Below are 21,357 nucleotides of genomic sequence, written 5' to 3'. Positions count from 1 at the left end.
TGCGGAATAAACAACGCTGCTTTTCCGCGTGGTATTTTCCGCAGCATGTGCACTGCGGATCTTGTTTTCCATAGGTTTACACAGTACTGTAAACTCATGGAAAACAGCTGCGAATCCGCAGCGTGTGCACATAGCCTTACACTTTTGACCTTTCATATAGCTCTCCGCATCGGGAGCGCCACATCACATGATAGATGAAAGGAGAGGTGTGGTATTGTCAGGAGTTCCTGGAAGTCTATATCACCTATGGAAGCATTTATTGTGCTGCCATATAGTGCCACTGTTAGTATCATGCTCATACATTATTATACCCATCAGATGTAGATTGGGGTCCTGTGTGTGCACCATACCTTGGCATAATGGATCCATTACTGGGAGTTGGGTCACAATTTGTGGGTGTATTATACTTTCTGAACCCTGCATTGAGCAGCGGTTGGACCAATGACCCAGGAGGCCCCTTCCTACTCTACCACTCTAGGATTCTAATATATCCTTTGACCCTTTCTTATCTTTGTGGATTCCGTTCTTCTTGGACTCTATTGGAACTTTCATTATTCACCATGGAGGTAGAAGTTGCCAACCAAAACTCCCCATAGAAGGTCCACATAGGCCGATGCTACCCATGGGTACTCTTGTGGCAGTGGTATAGTGGCACTTTAGGGTCTAGCAATGTCTTACTTTGGCGTTATTACTGTGACATTGCACCCTGATGGGCGTCTGTGGCCTTGAACCAGCATCCATTAACTGCAGAAACTTTCCAACTCCATCTTGGCATTGAGAGCCCATCTCCCCCTCATCTCAATAACAAGACACTTTTTTTTTTTCTCTTTTTGTTCATTTGTTTTTATTCCCTTCTAAAAATTGCCACCGTTTCCGACAGTCACAAACAGATTTTGGGATATTACTTGCCGCGCCTGTGACGCACCCTCGCCCGCCGTCCTTGGAACATGCCGTATAGAATCTTCAATAAATATAGAACTACGTCGCCCGAGTTATGTACAAATATCTCAGGCCAAAAAAATATTATGTTTACAAATCTATATACAATAAAAACAAACAAAAAAAAAATGTAAACAGTCACAACGTCAACGATAAGAACAGCGGGGGCGGGGCGGGAGTCGGGAGAGAGCAGCGAGGGAGGGGCTAGGCTAAAATTAAGTGTGCTTTAAAATAATGTGCAGGGAGGGAGGGGCAATCAGAGAGAAAAGCAGTGGTCTTATGAGAAAAGTACCCGTGTATCAAACTGATCGATGCCCATCAATTGGAGGGAAGGGGGCTGGCCTGAAAGTGCTCTTTACCTAGTCTATAGAAATTGTACATGAAGGAGGAGGCTGGATGACTGTTATACTTCACATTGTACCAAAAACCTTGCAACTTTTTGACCCTTAGGCTACCATATAAAAAAAATGGAAAAATATGGCTGCTTTCAAAAACAGCACCACATCTGTCCGTGGGTTGAGCTGCAACTCCAGACACAACCAGCAGTCCGGTGTTTCTACCCATGTTTTTCTAGTCCCGTACAACCCTTGAAAGGGGTTCTTGTTTTTGGTCCCTGATTAACGGTAAAATGCATAGTTGGTCTTAAAGGGATTCGGTCAATGGTTTCGACCCTTCAAAAGATCTGATAGCGGTAACTTCCAATCCTCCCGGCGGTGCGATCACAAGTGTCTGGGGTGTGGTCCCGTCTTATGGAGTGCCCTGGGGTCTCTGCACATAAAGCCCTCCAGACTTTTACATTTAGCAGCCCTCAAAACAACCCCGAGTTCACAGCAGAGAAGCCGGGGAGTTTAGAGAGTCCGGGGCACTTCACATGAAGGGACCGCCCCCTGGACACTTAAGCAGATGAAAACAAGGTCACAAAATAAGTAAGACTATCAGCCCAGGTATGTTTTCATTGCTCCATCTATCTAGATTGGAGAGGTCATACTTACTGACAGACTCCCTTTAAGCTGCATCCTATGCACCGGAGGCCATGATGAAGTGTCGTTATATTGCCCTATGTGGGTACAGACTGATCTATAATGGACGTCTCCACGTAGTTTATGTATAGATGTAGGAGGGAGAGGCCAAAATTCATCAGAGCATCAACCAATCAAATTACCAATACCCTGTGCAATACTCAGTTATGGGGCCTCCTTTAAGTCTTTTGACCAAGCTAAGGCAACGAAACTTAAATCTGGGGATAAATGGGGTCCGATAAGGTTGAGCGTTCTTTACATGTCTTATATTCCATTCACACCCAGAGCTGCGATTGGCTGACAGCCTCTTGGCACTGGCAAGCAACGACCTGGCATCATAGAAGACTGCACAGTACCTGGTGTAAAGACTACATCTCCCACATTGCACCACAATGTAAACGGCAGAATTTTGAATGCTGCTCTGGATGTGACTGGAGTATAACCCACAATATAACTTATGATCCAAAGTCACTCTATATTCCAGCTGCTGAAGAAGTTTGGAGGGGGATGATGGGAGAATATGGTATATCATCCAGAGGATGGTGATCTGATCTGCACTTCTTTTAGTTGGGAAGTAAATGGGAGCTATGCTGTGTAACACCTATGTACTGGCATCCACAGGAATAGAGGCACAGAACAGGGGAGGGGATAGGGAGGTACACACAGTATTTCCCCCCCACAGCCCTGTTGGTGACCCCATAAACATTACACTGTCAATACTGTTTAAAAAGGTGGAGAGAAGGGGGCGGAAAAAAAAAAAGAAAAAAAAAAAAGTAGACATTCTGATTGACACAAGCCGAGCTGCAACCCTGTAATATAGATCTGAGGTGGGAGAGAAGAGGGTGAGGAGAGAATCGGAGGCTCGGGATCGGAGACCCCACAGCCCGGTGCATCCTTCGCAGGTGTGGGACGCCAACAACTGTCCGCCGTTTCCACCTGCCGCGTCGTAGCGCCTCGGAGGGCGAAGTGTGAGGAGAGTACATACTTATTTCTAAGCCATGAGTGGTTGAGCCGAGCCTGCAGCATGATTAACACAGCCATGTCACAGCAGTACAGCAAACCGGGACACAAGAAGGAAGAAGTCGCGGAAGCCGTGTCCAAGGGATTTAGAAGCATCCAAAATGGCGGCAGCAGAGAGAGTATATTGCGCAGCCTCAATTCCAGCTCAAGTAAATATAGTTGAACCCCTTTTCCTGTTCCTCCCCGGTGGGAGCGGCGTCTTCTCCCTCCAAAAGGCAGTGAACAGGTTAAAGTGAAGCGAAGTTTGTCTTTTTTTTTTCAGAAACCGTTAAGAGTGAAGGTCCAGAGTCTGTTCTCGGGGGGGTTCCTGTGCTCATACACTGAGGGGGAGCATCCCGGGAGGAGACGCAGGCCGTGATCCTAGGATTCCTGGGGGGTCGTAACCGTTCATTGCCCTGCAGATAGAAATGACGGAATATTAACAGACTACAAGGAAACTACAGAGGAACTGACAAACCGGACGCTGCGTGGAGAAGCAAATCAATTCTGTCACCGTCCCTGAAAAAAAAAGGGACAAATTTCATTTTTGTGGAAGTACTCTGACTAGACTGAATGAGACGTGTCACCCTGTATAAGTGCTGCTGAATCTCCAATATAGCCCGACAGCTCCTCACTGCCCCTCCTCCCTGCTGCTGAATCTCCAAAATAGCCCGACAGCTCCTCACTGCCCCTCCTCCCTGCTGCTGAATCTCCAAAATAGCCCGAGATCTCCTCACTGACCCTCCTCCCTGCTGCTGAATCTCCAACATAGCCCAGCAGCTCCTCACTGCCCCTCCTCCCTGCTGCTGCTGAATCTCCAAAATAGCCCGACAGCTCCTCACTGCCCCTCCTCCCTGCTGCTGAATCTCCAATATAGCCCGAGATCTCCTCACTGTCCCTTTTCCCTGCTGCTGAATCTCCAATATAGCCCGAGATCTCCTCACTGACCCTCCTCCCTGCTGCTGAATCTCCAATATAGCCCGAGATCTCCTCACTGACCCTCCTCCCTGCTGCTGAATCTCCAACATAGCCCAGCAGCTCCTCACTGCCCCTCCTCCCTGCTGCTGCCGAATCTCCAAAATAGCCCGACAGCTCCTCACTGCCCCTCCTCCCTGCTGCTGAATCTCCAATATAGCCCGAGATCTCCTCACTGTCCCTTTTCCCTGCTGCTGAATCTCCAATATAGCCCGATGGCTCCTCACTGTCCCTCCTCCCTGCTGCTGAATCTCCAATATAGCCCGACAGCTCCTCACTGCCCCTCCTCCCTGCTGCTGCTGAATCTCCAAAATAGCCCGACAGCTCCTCACTGCCCCTCCTTCCTGCTGCTGCTGAATCTCCAATATAGCCTGACAGCTCCTCACTGCCCCTCCTCCCTGCTGCTGCTGAATCTCCAAAATAGCCCGACATCTCACTGTCCCTCCTCCCTGCTGCTGCCGAATCTCCAATATACAAAAACACTCACAGAAATGACATGGATCCCACATAAAGCATATGTAGATCTAGATGAATATTCGACTATACCCATGTAAGTATAAGGACAGTGAGGTATATTCCCAATAATCTTAACAACAAAAAAATGGAGTTCTATACACAAATTGTAATAATAAAAGTATATTTTTATTACATAAATAGTTAAACAAATTAACAATAAATACAAAAAAGAAGCAAGGAGACCCTAGTAAAAAAACATCCTAGTCCCAGGCACAGGACTATATAGTCATAGTATCACCATGGTATTGGTAAGAAGCACCAAAAAAATAGTATGGTGGGTGCCCATAGATAACTAGCTTGCATTAGCATATAATATAAATCACCATACATAAATAGCTAGCGATAGTTTCCATATGAACAAGTGTCACCCAAATGGAGAGGAGACTAAAGCAGTTAAAGTGCATATGCGGTGCAAAGTGTCTTACCCATGGTGCAAGTAACCAGTGCCTGGAATCCTGGATAGACCCCCCTTTTTACTAGGGTCTCCTTGCTGCTTTTTTGTATTTATTGTTAATTTATTGTTTAACTATTTATGTAATAAAAATATACTTTTATTATTACAATTTGCGAATCTCCAATATAGCCTGACAGCTCCTCACTGCCCCTCCTCTCTGCTGCTGCTGATTCTCCAATATAGCCCGACATCTCCTCACTGTCCCTCCTCCCTGCTGCTGAATCTCCAATATAGCCTGACAGCTCCTCACTGCCCCTCCTCCCTGCTGCTGCTGAATCTCCAACATAGCCCGACAGCTCCTCACTGCCCCTCCTCCCTGCTGCTGCTGAATCTCCAATATAGCCCGACATCTCCTCACTGTCCCTCCTCCCTGCTGCTGAATTTCCAATATAGCCTGACAGCTCCTCACTGCCCCTCCTCCCTGCTGCTGAATCTCCAATATAGCCCGACAGCTCCTCACTGTCACTCCTCCCTGCTGCTGAATCTCCAATATAGCCCGACAGCTCCTCACTGCCCCTCCTCCCTGCTGAATCTCCAATATAGCCCAACATCTCCTCACTGCCCCTCCTCACTGCTGCTGATTCTCCAATATAGCTCGACAGCTCCTCACTGTCCCTCCTCCCTGCTGCTGAATCTCTAACATAGCCCGACAGCTCCTCACTGTCACTCCTCCCTGCTGCTGAATCTCCAATATAGCCCGACAGCTCCTCACTGCCCCTCCTCCCTGCTGAATCTCCAATATAGCCCAACATCTCCTCACTGCCCCTCCTCACTGCTGCTGATTCTCCAATATAGCTCGACAGCTCCTCACTGTCCCTCCTCCCTGCTGCTGAATCTCTAACATAGCCCGACAGCACCTCACTGCCCCTCCTTCCTGCTGCTGCTGAATCTCCAATATAGCCTGACAGCTCCTCACTGCCCCTCCTCCCTGCTGCTGCTGAATCTCCAAAATAGCCCGACAGCTCCTCACTGCCCCTCCTTCCTGCTGCTGCTGAATCTCCAATATAGCCTGACAGCTCCTCACTGTCCCTCCTCCCTGCTGCTGCTGAATCTCCAATATAGCCCGACATCTCACTGTCCCTCCTCCCTGCTGCTGCCGAATCTCCAATATAGCCTGACAGCTCCTCACTGCCCCTCCTCCCTGCTGCTGCTGAATCTCCAACATAGCCCGACAGCTCCTCACTGCCCCTTCTCCCTGCTGCTGAATCTCCAATATAGCCTGACAGATCCTCACTGCCCCTCCTCCCTGCTGCTGAATCTCCAATATAGCCCGACAGCCCCTCATTGCCCCTCCTCCCTGCTGCTGAATCTCCAATATAGCCCGACAGCTTCTCACTGTCGCGCTCCTCCCTGCTACGGATTCTCCAATATAGCCCGACAGCTCCTCACTGTCCCTCCTCCCTGCTGCTGAATCTCTAACATAGCCCGACAGCCCCTCACTGCCCCTCCTCCCTGCTGCTGCTGAATCTCCAACATAGCCCGACAGCTCCTCACTGCCCCTTCTCCCTGCTGCTGAATCTCCAATATAGCCTGACAGATCCTCACTGCCCCTCCTCCCTGCTGCTGAATCTCCAACATAGCCCGACAGCCCCTCATTGCCCCTCCTCCCTGCTGCTGAATCTCCAATATAGCCCGACAGCCCCTCATTGCCCCTCCTCCCTGCTGCTGAATCTCCAATATAGCCCGACAGCTTCTCACTGTCGCGCTCCTCCCTGCTACGGATTCTCCAATATAGCCCGACAGCTCCTCACTTTCGCTCCTCCCTGCTGCTGAATCTCCAACCTAGCCTGATCACTCTTCACTGTCACTCCTCCCTGCTGCTGAAACTCCAACATAGCCTGACAGCTCCTCAGTGTCCCTCCTCCCTGCTGCATCTCCTCCACTAATAGAAAAAGATTAACCAGCTCACCCCAGCTAGGCATTCCAGGAGGCATGGATCTGCAAGGAACCACTTGTGGAAATTAAAAAAGATGATCCAGCTTCCAAGCTTGCAAAAATTTAACAAAGCTTTGTTAAAGAACGCAATGGATGTTCGAGACACATAGCGGCGTCTACTCTCTTGATGGAATCCTATTAATATTTTTTAAATCCAATAAATTTTCACAAGCTGGATCATCTTTTTTTCATCTCATCCACTATTCCTTACATAAAGCTCCTCAGTGTCCCTCCTCCATCGCCTCTCACTAACCCTTACCCACAGCTCCTCAGTGTCGCTCCTCCCTGCTACATCTCCAACTAACCATTACCCACAGCTCCTCAGTGTCTCACCTCCCTGCTACATCACCCACTAACCCTTACCCACAGCTCCTCAGTGTCCCTCCTCCCATCTACATCTCCCACTAACCCTTACCCACAGCTCCTCAGTGTCCCTCCTCCCATCTACATCTCCCACTAACCCTTACCCACAGCTCCTCAGTGTCCCTCCTCCCATCTACATCTCCCACTAACCCTTACCCACAGCTCCTCAGTGTCCCTCCTCCCATCTACATCTCCCACTAACCCTTACCCACAGCTCCTCAGTGTCCCTCCTCCCATCTACATCTCCCACTAACCCTTACCCACAGCTCCTCAGTGTCCCTCCTCCCTGCTACATCTCCCACTAACCCTTACTCACAGCTCATCAGTGTCCCTCTTCTCTGCTGTACCTCCTTTCACGAACCCTTACCCACAGCTCATCAATGTCCCACCTTCCCTGTTGATCCTGGTTCCAAGAGAATCCTGGAAACAAACACAACAGATCTGCTTCTCCCAAATGTTACCAACCTTAAAATATGATGATGCACCCTGCACAAAACGTGGCAGCCTATATATACCCAACACAGCGATGCTGCCAGGAGTTTCTGCACCTACATCATAACAGAGCATTCTGTATACACATATATACTTATCAGTGGAGGTAAAGGTAGGACACAGGTGCACAATACAAATGGTCAGAGGAGAAGGGAACGTGTGTCCTGTTCTGAACAAAAAACGGGGATTGGGGAAGCTTGTGTTCTGTTAGAATGAGCTGTGCAGAAAGCCAGTATTAATCTGGACCAAACCCTTGATTATCACCCTTGGATATTGAAATAATTCAATAAAAGAAAAAAAAAATTGCAGTGTATATTAAAATGTCACAGTCAATTAAGGGGGGGCGCTGTTGCATTGTTACCTACGGAAATCAATAATTGCAGTCAGTGGTAAAAAGTGGTATTGCAATTGATGGAAAGGATTTGAAGGAATTTTCCTTTATTTTTGCCCCGTGACGCGTCTCATCAGGTAAAACAAGTTCATTTTCTAATTATGCACACGCATGCAAACACACACACGCCTGTCCACAGACGCACCTACTGAGCCTTTAAGGCTTTGCTTTTTTTCCTGCGGCAGTAAGGTTATTATGTAATCTTAAAGGAGATCAACCAAGTGAAAAAGACCAGAAATGGTCAGTCACATTGGAGGAAGACCCTCTATCCTCGGCCTGCTGTCACACTCACAATCCTATTACTACTGAGATTTCTAGACACAGAAAGTGAAGGGAGCAGCTAGGTACAGGATGGGAAATGACAACATGGGATGCGCGTATGCAGTGCAGCATCGCATGCCGTGTCAGACTAGCAGGATAATGACCTTCTCCGAGGATCATCACTAAGGCTACGTTCACATTTGCGTTGTGCGCCGCAGCGTCGGCGCCGCAGCGCACAACGCAAACAAAAACGCGGCAAAACGCACGCTAAAACGCTGCGTTTTGCGCCGCATGCGTCCTTTTTGGCCGAAAGTTGGACGCAAAAAAAATGCAACTTGAAGCGTTTCTTGCGTCCAACGCTTGCGGCCATGCGGCGCAAAACGCAGCACAACGCATGTCCATGCGCCCCCATGTTAAATATAGGGGCGCATGACGCATGCGGCGCCGCTGCGGCGCCCGACGCTGCGGCGCTGACCGCAAATGTGAACGTAGCCTAAGCTGGATGACCTCCGACGGATCACATTTACCAGACGCAACTCTGGCAGGATTGCAGTTAACCAGTCTGTGGTCAGATTAAAGGGGTTATGTGAGAAACAACGCCCCTATTGTCCACAGGAAGGGTCTGGTATTGCATCTCAGTCCATGGAGAAGAGTATAGTAGTTTTCCTATCTATAGGCCCCTGTAATGATCACACAGACATACCCTTTCCTAAAACGCTATGAATGCTCCATTTATCATTTTCGGCCGCTCCAGTGATCGTGTCGCCTGCCATCCGTAACAATCCACTATGTGAACAGAGTCATGTCAGTGATGGACGGCGTGCCCACTGCCCCCAATGCCAGCCACCGGGGGTTATGCGGTTATTCGCACGGGTCAATTCTCATGCGTTCAGTCAGTGGGTTATGAAAGGAAAGCATGCACTGTCACTACAGGCCGGGGATAAGTATAGACCTGCGTGAGGAGGCCTGGGGGGCTACTGACAAAACCGTACAAAGGAGGGGAGGCAGACGCTGAAACAAGACAAGACTATGCTGGGTGACTAAATAAAATCTAATGATCTTAAAAAATAAAAAATCCCCAAGAAACTAGGGTCCTCCTGCAGATAGCAACCACTGGGGGTGCACTAACCAGGCTACAAGGCTTGTACCTTGACATGGTCCTTGATACTAGCTATAAAGGGGTGGTGCTGCCAGATAACGGACTCCTCTCTACAGCCATATAATAAAGGTTTTTTTAGAGAACCCACTTTAATTGGCCAAACCAAGTACATACTATATGTCACTTACCACATCCTCTGGTCACAGATTTTACCATATCCTAGACTCCATTCACTTCCAGAGCAGCGCTCCAAATCCTGTAACTCCTGAAGCTTCTGCTGTTTCACACACTTGCCGCTCTACAGAAGCGGATCGAACTGTGAATGCTGCTCTGGGTGAGACTGGAGACTTAACACATCTCGTGACCAGTAAAGTTCTTCTTAATAGGGTTGCCCGGTGCGACCGACTTTACATCAGTGGGTTATCCGGGACGCGGGCATTATTGGGAGGATGTCGTTCACACGGCCCAATAGTGAGCAGCACCCCGTCATATGAAGTATTTGTACAGTTAGTATCATGTATCAAAGAGCACTTGATCATTCTCCCCGTCACCCAATCATGATTGTTTGTAACCCCAGTAGCTCCCCCGGCGTCCCCAGGGGGGTTACTGACTATAGAGAGCCAACCCCATGCAGTTAGTCTGGACGCTTCGGAAAGAGTGGTTATAAATACAGTGCGCCACCCAGAGGTCACACCAGCATGCAGCCTTATCACTATGTGCAATTACCCATAAACAACGTGGGGAATATGACCGTTTCCTGCCTAGTAAGGGGGGAAAAGAAAAAAAAACAGATTACTCCGGCTGTCTGGAGGCACTTAAATACTGCACCAAACCTCCTGCGAGCACTTACCTGAGGGCCAGGGCTCAGGGCTGCAAAAGGAAAGCGCATCATCCAATGCCATGTAACCCGCAAAGAACAGAACTGGGCATGGACCAGCGGGAATAAACCTTTTCTTGTCGCCCAAAAAAGCGAACAAGCCGATACCAAAGGGACACTATAAAAACAATACGGGTCTTGTAGTAATCCGATGTGTCAACACGGAGAGATCTAGCTATGAAATCACATGGAAGTGCATTGGGGGTGTGTTGATACAATGGCACACCCCAAATGCACTTCCTGGCTAATTTGCATGTGGCTATAAAGCTTGATTTCTCAGTGCTGGCACATAAGATTACTGCGAGACAGGGATTGTTTTTATTTTTGTGTACACCCACTTTAAGCTTACAAACACCTCAAAGGGACCCTCCCTAAGCGTGCATGCCCAATCCTTCCCTCCTCATACATATCGGCCAATGCAATCTAAAGGGTTTGATATTAATCTAATGTGTGTAGGGGGTATTCATATAACCAAGTTCTTGCTTAGTAACCCCCTTCTATTGGCAAAAACCACAGCAATGTAAATTATGGGTGCCAACTGATTAAGCCATTTACTTACCCTCTGAACACCCCCTCTCAGTACTAAGGCCTGGGGGCCATGTTTTCTGGCAATATGCAGATGTGGCGGAGTTACAGGAGACCATGCAAGTTATTTATAAGCTGCTGATAAATACATTCATCATGAATAGTTATGACCGGAAGTGGCCAATTTGCTTTAGTTCCCCTTTAAAAAGGAAGTGGAATCATAGAATGATTCTCAGCAGGAACAGCCATCAGTCCTCCAGGAGAATATGCACAATAGGGTATCATACAGTCCACGTCTGGGGACCGTCTGAAGGCTGCCATGTGTAGACTCACCCTTTATCGAAGTACGTCGTGTGCGCTGGATGGGAGAACTTGGTCCCGCTGTTTAGTATGCTGCTACTGCTGCTGCTATTGCTGTTCAGACTGCCCGGGACGTAGGACTTCCGTGAAGCCTGATCCTTGGCAAAGTTCCTGCATGCTGCCAGCTTAGACTCTAAGGCCTGGTGAGAGGGAAAACAGCAGAGGTGAAATACTCACACGTACCTACAATCTGGGACAACAGGGGCTACTTGTGAGACACGCGAACAGTATATGCCCGACAAATGAGACCCCCTCGAGCAGTCACTCGTCATTAAAACAAAGGTGGAGAGATGGAAAAATCTTGCCGCTTGTACGTCGATAGTCAGTATGAGAACTCTCCAAAACGCAGAATACTTACACCCACTTTTCTTAAGAGGTCCCCTACAATGTTCAGGGCAGAGATTCTGGCGGACGGAGTTAGTGGCGTAGTACCAAAACCGTTTGGTATACCTGACATAAAAAAAGCATTATGAATGAATTGCGCATGACAAACTATTTGCACATGATTTAAAGGTGTAGTCTCAGCACAGACACTGATGACATCTCTGCCAGAGGCTCATATCTAGAGAACAAAAGGATCAGCAGTCTGAAATCAGACATGGCAGATTCTCATCTCCCCTGATATGACCTGTCGGGGAAGAGTCGGGGCACCCATAGATATTAGACTGTCGATCAAACCTGTCAATATTGAGGGTTTGGATGACAGTAGTCTAATGTGTATGGGGTCCATCACCGACAGGAACTCCTGGTGATGCCAGCCATGTCTGGTGAGACAACACTTTCAATGCGAATACAAAGGTTTCACCTGCTTTGTGAAATGATCATAGGATCCATCATGGGAGAATGATGTCTGTATAATTATATGATTTTGTCAAGGCTGATTGACAAGACCACTTACGCGAGGGAATCAGATGATCACTAACACAAGTGATGTCAGCTCTTTGCATTTCGATGCTGAATAGTGATGAGCGAATGTGCTCGGATAAGGTGTTATCCCGCATTCTCGTGTGCTAACCGAGTGTCTTCAGTGTGCTTGAATAGTATGTTCAAGTCCCGGTGGCTGCATGTCTCGCCATTGTGTAACAAACAGGCAATCCCTGCATGTGTTGCACCTGTTGAACGGCAGGCAGCCGAGGGGACATTTTTGAGTACACCGACGTCACTCGGTTAGCACCCAGGCATAACACCTTATCTGAGAGAGTTCGCTCATCACTAATGCTGAAGTATCTTGAGATGATATAGTCTACATGTGCTTGCTCCGACAATCTGAGGATCAATGGGAGTCTGACCGTTGGGAGCCCCCACCAATCCTGAAATAAAGGATTCCTGTTGGAATGGAGCAGGGACCATTCATTCCGAAAGGGAGTGCTGCATGGTACAGAGCTTGACTATCTCCGGCATTCCCCTAGAGAATGAGGGAATGACCCTTTCGGTGTGACGTGGGGACATCTGCCCAGATACAAGAAATACAGATGCGTATAACGTTGGTCTGTTACTGCCTGGACTTCCCTGTGTTCTCGGGTGCACGACCAGAATGAAGCCATACCTTTCGGAGAGGTAAAACTGTTGTCTGAGATTTTGCCCACAGGGGTGGCAGGTAAGGAGAGCGAGGCTTGCACGGCGGAGTCTGCCTTCTCGCAGTCTAGAGTCGGGGAGCTGGGGGCCGATTTCCTTGTTCCATCAGTCTGTCTTTCCCGGACTGCTAGCTCCTGCCGTAAATCTATCAAAAAAAGAGAAAGAGAAGGTAAAAAATATCTGCAGATCTCACTAATTGGAGGAAACATTGGAAAGATCTGATGATTAAAGAGCCATCTGCTAAATGTTCCTACAGACCCCAAATAATCCCCTTCTATGAAGTGCTACCAGGGTGTGAACAGCCCGCCGCTGCCTGAGGCACAGCCGGAGCGGCCAAGACAGGCCCTGTATCCAGGGAATATACAAATGGCTGTCAGCTACTGTGTGAAAGTAGAAAAAAGAAGAAATGGAGGGCACCATCGCATAATCGCTAGCTGGGATCCACCTGGAGTATGTCATAACCAAGTAATGTCAAAAGAAGAGAAGAGACATACACAAGTCCAGGGATCACCAAGAAATTATATATAATAATAGAATAAATTTTATTATGATCAAGCAAGGCACAACAAACAATTAAAAACATTTAAAAACCAGAAATGGTACATACCCCCAAAAAAGGGGGGATGCCCCCCAAGACCAAAAGAAGGCTCACTCCACAACAAATATATGCGTGTGTAATATGCTATTCAAATAGCAATATACAATTCCTATGAGCATACACAATAGATATGGAATATGGAAAATGCTGATGCTCAAAACAAATATAATAAAGCTAAAATGGTTATTTTACAGGCATCTAATCAATGTAGCCTTTAAATTGATATAGCAGGTATGGCCCAGCGCCACTAATAAATGCAGATGTTTAGTGAGGTGTAAAGTCTCAATAAAATGATGAATCTTATCATATATCAAGGCACCCTAGATACCAAGTGAACCTGGTATGATGCACCAGGTGAACAAACAATTGAATGTACCCATCAATTATTTAGATACATGAAGTATTAAATATTTAAATATATAGTATAGGCTGCAAAGCAGTGCCTAAGCATCAATTTCAGCCAGTACAGAGGCGATGTATATATGAGATAGAGACGTCGCAGAACATCATACCAGACCTGCCTGAAGAAGATAGAAGGGCCTAGACCATAACAAGATGAAAAGGCATGTAGATATCAAAAAAAGCGCCATAGAACCTGCCCAGAGCAAGAGACAGCAGCCATGGAGTGAGAAGCCGTTTAAAGGGGGCAAAGAGGCCCAACGCGTATCGCCACAACGTGGCTTCGTCAGGGGCAGATGTCACATGGGTACATTCAATTGTTTGTTCACCTGGTGCATCATACCAGGTTCACTTGGTATCTAGGGTGCCTTGATATATGATAAGATTCATCATTTTATTGAGACTTTACACCTCACTAAACATCTGCATTTATTAGTGGCGCTGGGCCATACCTGCTATATCAATTTAAAGGCTACATTGATTAGATGCCTGTAAAATAACCATTTTAGCTTTATTATATTTGTTTTGAGCATCAGCATTTTCCATATTCCATATCTATTGTGTATGCTCATAGGAATTGTATATTGCTATTTGAATAGCATATTACACACGCATATATTTGTTGTGGAGTGAGCCTTCTTTTGGTCTTGGGGGGCATCCCCCCCTTTTTTTGGGGTATGTACCATTTCTGTTTTTTAAATGTTTTTAATTGTTTGTTGTGCCTTGTTTGATCATAATAAAATTTATTCTATTATATATAATTTCTTGGTGATCCCTGGACTTGTGTATGTCTCTTCTCTTCTTTTGACCCTACTGTGTGAAAGTCTTACCTGTCTGATCAGCCTTGTCATACGAATGGGACAGATACTGGATGTCTGCCATGACTGTGCGGCTTTACTTGTTGATGAATGGGGAGATTTTGACATAATAATGATAAAAATTTTACTTCTATAGGGCCAACATATTCCGCAGCACTTTACATTTTATAGGGGACTTGTACAGACAATAAAATACAATACAGCATAACAATCACATAAATCAACCGATACCAAGAGGAGTGAGGGCCCTGCTCACAAGCTTACAATCTATGAGGAAAAGGGAGACACGAGAGGTGGATGGTAACAATTGCTTTAGTTATTTGGACCAGCCATAGTGTAAGGCTCGGGTGTTCATGTAAAGCTGCAGGAACCAGTTAACTGCCTAAGTATGTAGCAGTACAGACACAGAGGGCTATTAACTGCATAAAGCGTGTGAGAACATGGTGCGAGGAACCTGATTATGGTAAAAATTTTGAATGGGCAACACAGGGATAGTTAGGTTAATGTATTGAGGCAGTAGGCCAGTCTGAAGAAATGCATTTTTAGGGCACGCTTAAAGCTGTGGGGATTGGGGATTAATCGTATTATCCTGGGTAGTGCATTCCAAAGAATTGGCAAAGCACGTGAAGTCTTGGAGACGGGAGTGGGAGGTTCTGATTATTGAGGATGCTAACCTCAGGTCATTAGCAGAACGGATGGCACGGGTAGGGTGGTAGGCTGAGACCAGGGAGGAGATGCAGGGTCGTGCTGAGCCATGGAGTGCTTTGTGGATGAGGGTAGTAGTTTTGTACTGGATTCTGGAGTGGATGGGTAACCAGTGTAATGACTGGCACAAGGTAGAAGCATCGGTGTAACGGTTGGTGAGGAATATGATCCTGGCTGCAGCATTCAGGACAGATTGGAGTGGGGAGAGTTTGGTAAGAGAGGTCGATTAGTAGAGAATTACAATAGTCCAGACAAGAATGAATGAGTGAAACAGTAAGAGTTTTTGCAGCGTCAAAAGTAAGAAAAGGTCGAATTCTAGAAATGTTTTTGAGGTGCAGATAACAAGAGAAAGCCAGTCATTGGATGTGGGGGGTGAACGAAAGCTCGGAATCAAGGATGACCCCAAGGCAGCGGGCATGTTGCTTGGGAGTAGTAATGGTGGAACCGCACACAGAGATGGCAATGTCAGGCAAAGGTAGGTTAGTAGAGGGAGAGAACACGAGGAGTTCAGTTTTTGACAGGTTCAGTTTCAGATAGAGGGAGGACATGATGTTGGAGACATAGATAAATCTGAAAATAGTGGTAAAATTGTTCCAAGAATGCTTGGTTTCCAACGTGGTCTGATTTTTGCAATGAGATTACCTTGTTTTTCATAGGGGAACATAAACCCCTTAACTGGTGATGTATTTTTACATCACAGGTCTGCTGTGGGTTTATGGAGCGGGCACAAAAGCGGAGATTGCACCATACACGGCGGGTGATGGCTGTGTTATACAGCTGACGCCTGCTATTGCTGCCGTTTAACTATTTAGATGCCGCTCTCATTCTCTGAAAATTATGTAAAAAGTTTCATCTGAAGTTTCCTACACATTTGGGAAATACATCATGTGACCATCACTTTTGCCAATAAAGAATTACCCTGATAATCAGATACAGGAAAGATATATATCTTGGTACTGTGTTAGCCAGTAGATAGAAAAATAAACTGAGAAACAAGAATGAATTCTCACCACCACACAATAAGAGAAAAAAGAATGGATGTACCTGTGGCAATACATTTTTGTCTCCAAAATCATAACATTATGGACATGAAATTACTTATGTTAAAAGGTAACTTCAAGACTCAGAGACACAGAAGAGTCTGGGAATATAAACTGATGACAACCTTTGACTGTCTTAGCGGTGGAATGAATGTGTCGCATGGATTTATGTCTTTTTACATCAACTAAGGAACTTGCCCCTCAGACTATGAGGGGTCATCACAACAGACCCAGACCCCAATCAGAGGACAATAAAACATTCCTTATCTAAAGGTACCTTCACACGAAGCGACGCTGCAGCGATAGCGACAACGATGCCGATCGCTGCAGCGTCGCTGTTTGATCGCTGGGGAGCTGTCACACAGACCGCTCTCCAGCGACCAACGATGCCGAGGTCCCCGGGTAACCAGGGTAAACATTGGGTTGCTAAGCGCAGGGCCGCGCTTAGTAACCCGATGTTTACCCTGGTTACCAGCGTAAAAGTAAAAAAAACAAACAGTACATGCTCACCTGCGCGTCCCCCGGCGTCCGCTTCCTGACACTGACTGAGCTCCGGCCCTAACAGCACAGCGGTGACGTCACCGCTGTGCTTTCACTTTCACTTTAGGGCCGGCGCTCAGTCAGTGTCAGGAAGCAGACGCTGGGGGACGCACAGGTGAGTTTGTACTGTTTGTTTTTTTTACTTTTACGCTGGTAACCAGGGTAAACATCGGGTTACTAAGCGCGGCCCTGCGCTTGGTAACCCGATGTTTACCCTGGTTACCAGTGTAAAACATCGCTGGTATCGTTGCTTTTGCTTTCAAACACAACGATACACGGCGATCGGACGACCAAATAAAGTTCTGGACTTTATTCAGCGACCAGCGACATCACAGCAGGATCCTGATCGCTGCTGCGTGTCAAACTAAACGATATCGCTAGCGAGGACGCTGCAACGTCACGGATCGCTAGCGATATCGTTACAAAGTCATTTCGTGTGAAGGTACCTTAAAGGGAACCTATCACCCCGTTTTTTTCGGTATGAGATAAAAATACTGTTAAATATGGCCTGAGCTGTGCATTACAATAGTGTAGTTTGTGGACCCCGATTCCCCACCTATGCTGCCGAAATACGTTACCAAAGTAGTCATTTTCGCCTGTCAATCAGGCTGGTCAGGTCGGATGGGCGTGGCTTCTTCCCCCAGATATTGCATAGTTTTCCGTTGGTGGCGTAGTGGTGTGCGCATGTCCAACGTCCCCAATCCTGCACGGGGGGGTGAAAATAGCAGCGATGTCCGTTATTCCATTGGTGGTCGGTGGGCGCGGCCATCTTCCTTTGGCCGCGCGTGCGCAGAAGCGGCGCTCTGCTGGCCGCGGCTTCAGGAAAATGGCCGCGGGATGCCGCACGTGCGCAGATGGAGATCGCGGCGGCCATTTTCCTGAAGCCGCGGCCAGCAGAGCGCCGCTTCTGCGCACGCGCGGCCAAAGGAAGATGGCCGCGCCCACCGACCACCAATGGAATAACGGACATCGCTGCTGTTTTCACCCCCCCGTGCAGGATTGGGGACGTTGGACATGCGCACACCACTACGCCACCAACGGAAAACTACGCAATATCTGGGGGAAGAAGCCACGCCCATCCGACCTGACCAGCCTGATTGACAGGCGAAAATGACTACTTTGGTAACGTATTTCGGCAGCATAGGTGGGGAATCGGGGTCCACAAACTACACTATTGTAATGCACAGCTCAGGCCCTATTTAACAGTATTTTTATCTCATACCGAAAAAAACGGGGTGATAGGTTCCCTTTAAGAAGTGGTCCAATATTTATGGACATAACTGTTTATCACTCATGGTAATTCTGCTTCATGCCACCTGTCTTATCCATGGTTTTTTTTTTTTTCTGTGCTGTGTTGTGCATAAATATGTGATTCTTCAGAATTTGTATTAGTCTATGCCTGATGAAGAGACGTATGTAGTCTCGAAAGCTTGCAATTTGTTACCATCTTTTCAGTTAGCCATTAAAAGGTATCAACCACTGAGGACTCTAAATTCTAAATATTTTTCCTGATAATCAGAGACAAGCCTCATTAACAAGGGAAATGGTAAAACCTCGGTAAGGTAGGTAAATGTCAGCATACAGATGCTCCAACAGGGGCAGAGACAAGCCTTATCAACAAGGGGAATGGTAGTATCCAGTTATCGAGCATTTCCAAGAGGAGTAACAGAGGGTCTGAAGGTAAATGGCAGCGTACAGGACTGATACAAGTATTTAGGAAAGCAGAGGTGTAATGATCATCGTGTCTTTGTGGAGGGGGCACAAAGCTGTGACTACAGATAGAAGCAGTCACACGAGTGTGGTTATAGACGGATCCTTGACACAATGCTTCCTTTGTCTGACTATATTTAGTAAGGGAGCTTAATTTGGCAGCCTATTAATGTCTTTGGGTGTGTACAGGAAGATGAGCATACAGATCGTTGTGTCTGCGCCGAGAGAGAAACCCATACCTCGCGCCTCGTCCTTTAATCTCTGCACGGACACCAACAATGACTCCTTCTCGTCCAGCTCACTCTCTAAGAACGCATTCCTCTCGATGGCCTGATTCAGCCGCTGTTCGAAGTCTTCCAGCGACACGATTGTGGCCCTACGGATGGGGGAGGAGAAAAACAAGAAGTCATCAGCAAAGTGGTTTACTACAAGGGAAAGGTTTCTTCTGTTGTCCCTTTTCCTGCTGCCTGACAATTTGGGGGTCAGTATTTTGCCTTCAGACTACGTCTGAGCCGGAAAAACGGGAATCAATGTGTTGACTACATTTACCTAAGGTGAAGTCTACGGTTCGATCGGTGATACACTCGGATCCATTCTGCTGCACTTCAAACAGAAAACCCATGAATAAACAGGAGCCAAATATGGTCTTAAAAGGATTGTCAGCTTTTGGGGTCTTTTTTTTTTTTAACTTAAACATAAGGTGCTAAATATTTTTGCAATTAAAAAGTTTGCACCATTTGGCTTTTATACTCTTTATATATCCTGCCCATGCAACTTTTATGTTGAAAAAAAAATAAAAAATCTAGAAACTCTCTCTTGAAACTGTCAGAACAAACTCACTGACGGATTCTCAGTTAGCTCATTCTGCAGCCAGCAATACACAATGCAGCACAGAGGCTACAGAAAACCAAACTATTCAAAATGGTTAACGAAATCCAAAAAATAATTTTTAGCCCCAAATACATGCATTTAAAAAAAGCATCTTAATGCGGAAAAACCTTAACCTGCCCATACATAAAGCTGCAGTGCTACCCAAATAAGTATGCAGCAAAGAAATCAGTACAGAGCTCACAAGGTAAGTCTGGCTGAGGACTGCTGTGCTGTAACATGTGTTCGCCCCCTTGGGTGGCCCACTCACCGTTTGGCTCTCTCCAGGTCATCGTTGGCCTGCTCCAGCTCCCTCACGTACTTGTGCAGCTGGTCCTTGATGCTTCGGGCTCGGCTCAGCTCGTCCTCCAGGAGGGACACCTGCTTGTAGCTTTGTGCGTACTGATGCTCTAGTTTCTCCTGCGAGGTGCGACAACATCATTTTTAGTCTGCAACTGTTGCACCACTACAACTCCCAACATGCCCTGACTACCTGCGGTAGTAAAACACTGCTTTACCCCTAGACGAAGTAGGGTGGAAACGCGTGTCCGGGTCTGAGATGGAGGCCGGTGTGACACATCCTATTGTTATTGGGTATGACCGATTGTAATGCATCGCTAGCTCTTCACTATTGATTTTATTTTTGTGCATTACATTGCACTTTGTACTGCTTTCTTATTTTTATTATTTTGTGTCTCTCATTGGCCTCCCCTTGCTTTCATTGTTTCTTGCTTTCACTATTAATTTATTTTTATTGTGTAGTTGTGTGTCTCAATAAAATATCTATGATATACATGATTAGATTATATATGTATGTATGCGTGTATATGTACGGTATATATACACGCACATCTGATTTCTGATTAACTCTTTCTTATAGTTCACTTGTTTACAACCTCCCACATATACTTCTGCTTCACATTACCCACGTGATTGACATTCTGGGCCCCTCGCGGCAGACCCATACCTTTAATGACTCCACCTCATATTTAATTCTTTGGTTATCTGCTAGCAAATCCCGGTTCCTCTGCTCTGCCTGCACCAGCTGAGTCTCCAGCTCGGCCTCCAACTCTCGGCTCCCTTCTTGAAACTCCACCAACTCGTCACGTGCTTCCTGGTAACTAAAGGGTGAAAAGAAAACAAAATTGGGTAGTCTAGGATAAGAAAAAAAAAATATGGCTGCTTTCTTCTAAATACAGAGACTGTCTATGGGTTGGGGTGGGAATTGCTGCAATGCCACATAAAAACTTTTGGACAAGAGGGGGCGCTGTTTCTGGGAAAAGAAATATTTCTTACAGACAATTTAGTAAGGGAATTTGGTGGAATGCACGGGAATTTTGAGGTTGTCCCAACTTCTTTAGATGCATTATGCCTTTTACCTGCTATTTTTATTTATGGTGGGAGCTCTGGACAAAGCGCACGCATGCTTCCCCGGTCTCCTTATAAGCATGATCAAATAGACAAAGTGATAAGCAGCTGTCAAATAGGAGTTCAGCTGGACTGTCCCCATATGTAGAGGGAGGGAGCATTAGGACTTCACAGAAGGGCGACGGGACCTACCCTCAGTCACAGAGGTGGGTATTAACACTTTTCTTTGATGCTTAGGAAACCGACCACCACCGCTGCTATCTTCTAAGGACTGTCCTGAAGCAGTCAGGGACTAGGAGGTAACAGCGTGCTCCAGCCATCCTGGCCAGCTTCAAAACAGAGTACAAGCTCAACAGAAAGCTTGTAAGTACTGTGCATATTCTGCTGTCTGGCAGAAGTGGTCGGTCTCCAAGGCAACCAGCTGAAAACAAAAGCGCAAATATCTCAAGAATGGCTGAAAATTTTAAGCAGCTGTAAACGGCAACATTTTTTACAATAGCCATCTGTGTAGATGTCCAGCATACTAATGGGC

The 21,357-nt window shown here is 46.7% G+C and overlaps 1 protein-coding gene across 6 annotated transcripts in view; it reads right to left on the bottom strand.

Moving 5' to 3' along the window:
* Window positions 1–810: 810 nt before the first annotated feature.
* The window catches only part of NDEL1 (nudE neurodevelopment protein 1 like 1), a 33,683-nt gene continuing 13,136 nt past the window's right edge, over window positions 811–21,357 (bottom strand). For 2 of the 6 annotated variants that reach the window (XM_077253517.1, XM_077253516.1), the window contains exons 3-10: window positions 20,425–20,578; window positions 19,729–19,877; window positions 18,830–18,966; window positions 12,752–12,925; window positions 11,564–11,655; window positions 11,179–11,345; window positions 10,170–10,204; window positions 811–3,373 (exon numbers count right to left, since the gene is read on the bottom strand). In XM_077253517.1, coding sequence (XP_077109632.1) covers window positions 3,366–3,373; window positions 10,170–10,204; window positions 11,179–11,345; window positions 11,564–11,655; window positions 12,752–12,925; window positions 18,830–18,966; window positions 19,729–19,877; window positions 20,425–20,578 — 916 coding nt within the window. In that variant the 3' untranslated portion in view covers window positions 811–3,365. Of the gene's footprint in view, window positions 3,374–7,507; window positions 7,621–10,169; window positions 10,205–11,178; window positions 11,346–11,563; window positions 11,656–12,751; window positions 12,926–18,829; window positions 18,967–19,728; window positions 19,878–20,424; window positions 20,579–21,357 lie in introns of those variants that run through there. The other 4 variants (XM_077253512.1, XM_077253511.1, XM_077253514.1 and 1 more) reach the window with 2 other exon arrangements.

The sequence above is a fragment of the Ranitomeya variabilis genome, chromosome 4 (assembly GCF_051348905.1).
Source record: "Ranitomeya variabilis isolate aRanVar5 chromosome 4, aRanVar5.hap1, whole genome shotgun sequence".
NCBI classification, from domain to species: Eukaryota; Metazoa; Chordata; class Amphibia; order Anura; family Dendrobatidae; genus Ranitomeya; species Ranitomeya variabilis.
The sequence above is the reverse complement of the archived record's forward strand: the minus strand, read 5'-3'. Positions and strand labels throughout refer to the sequence as shown.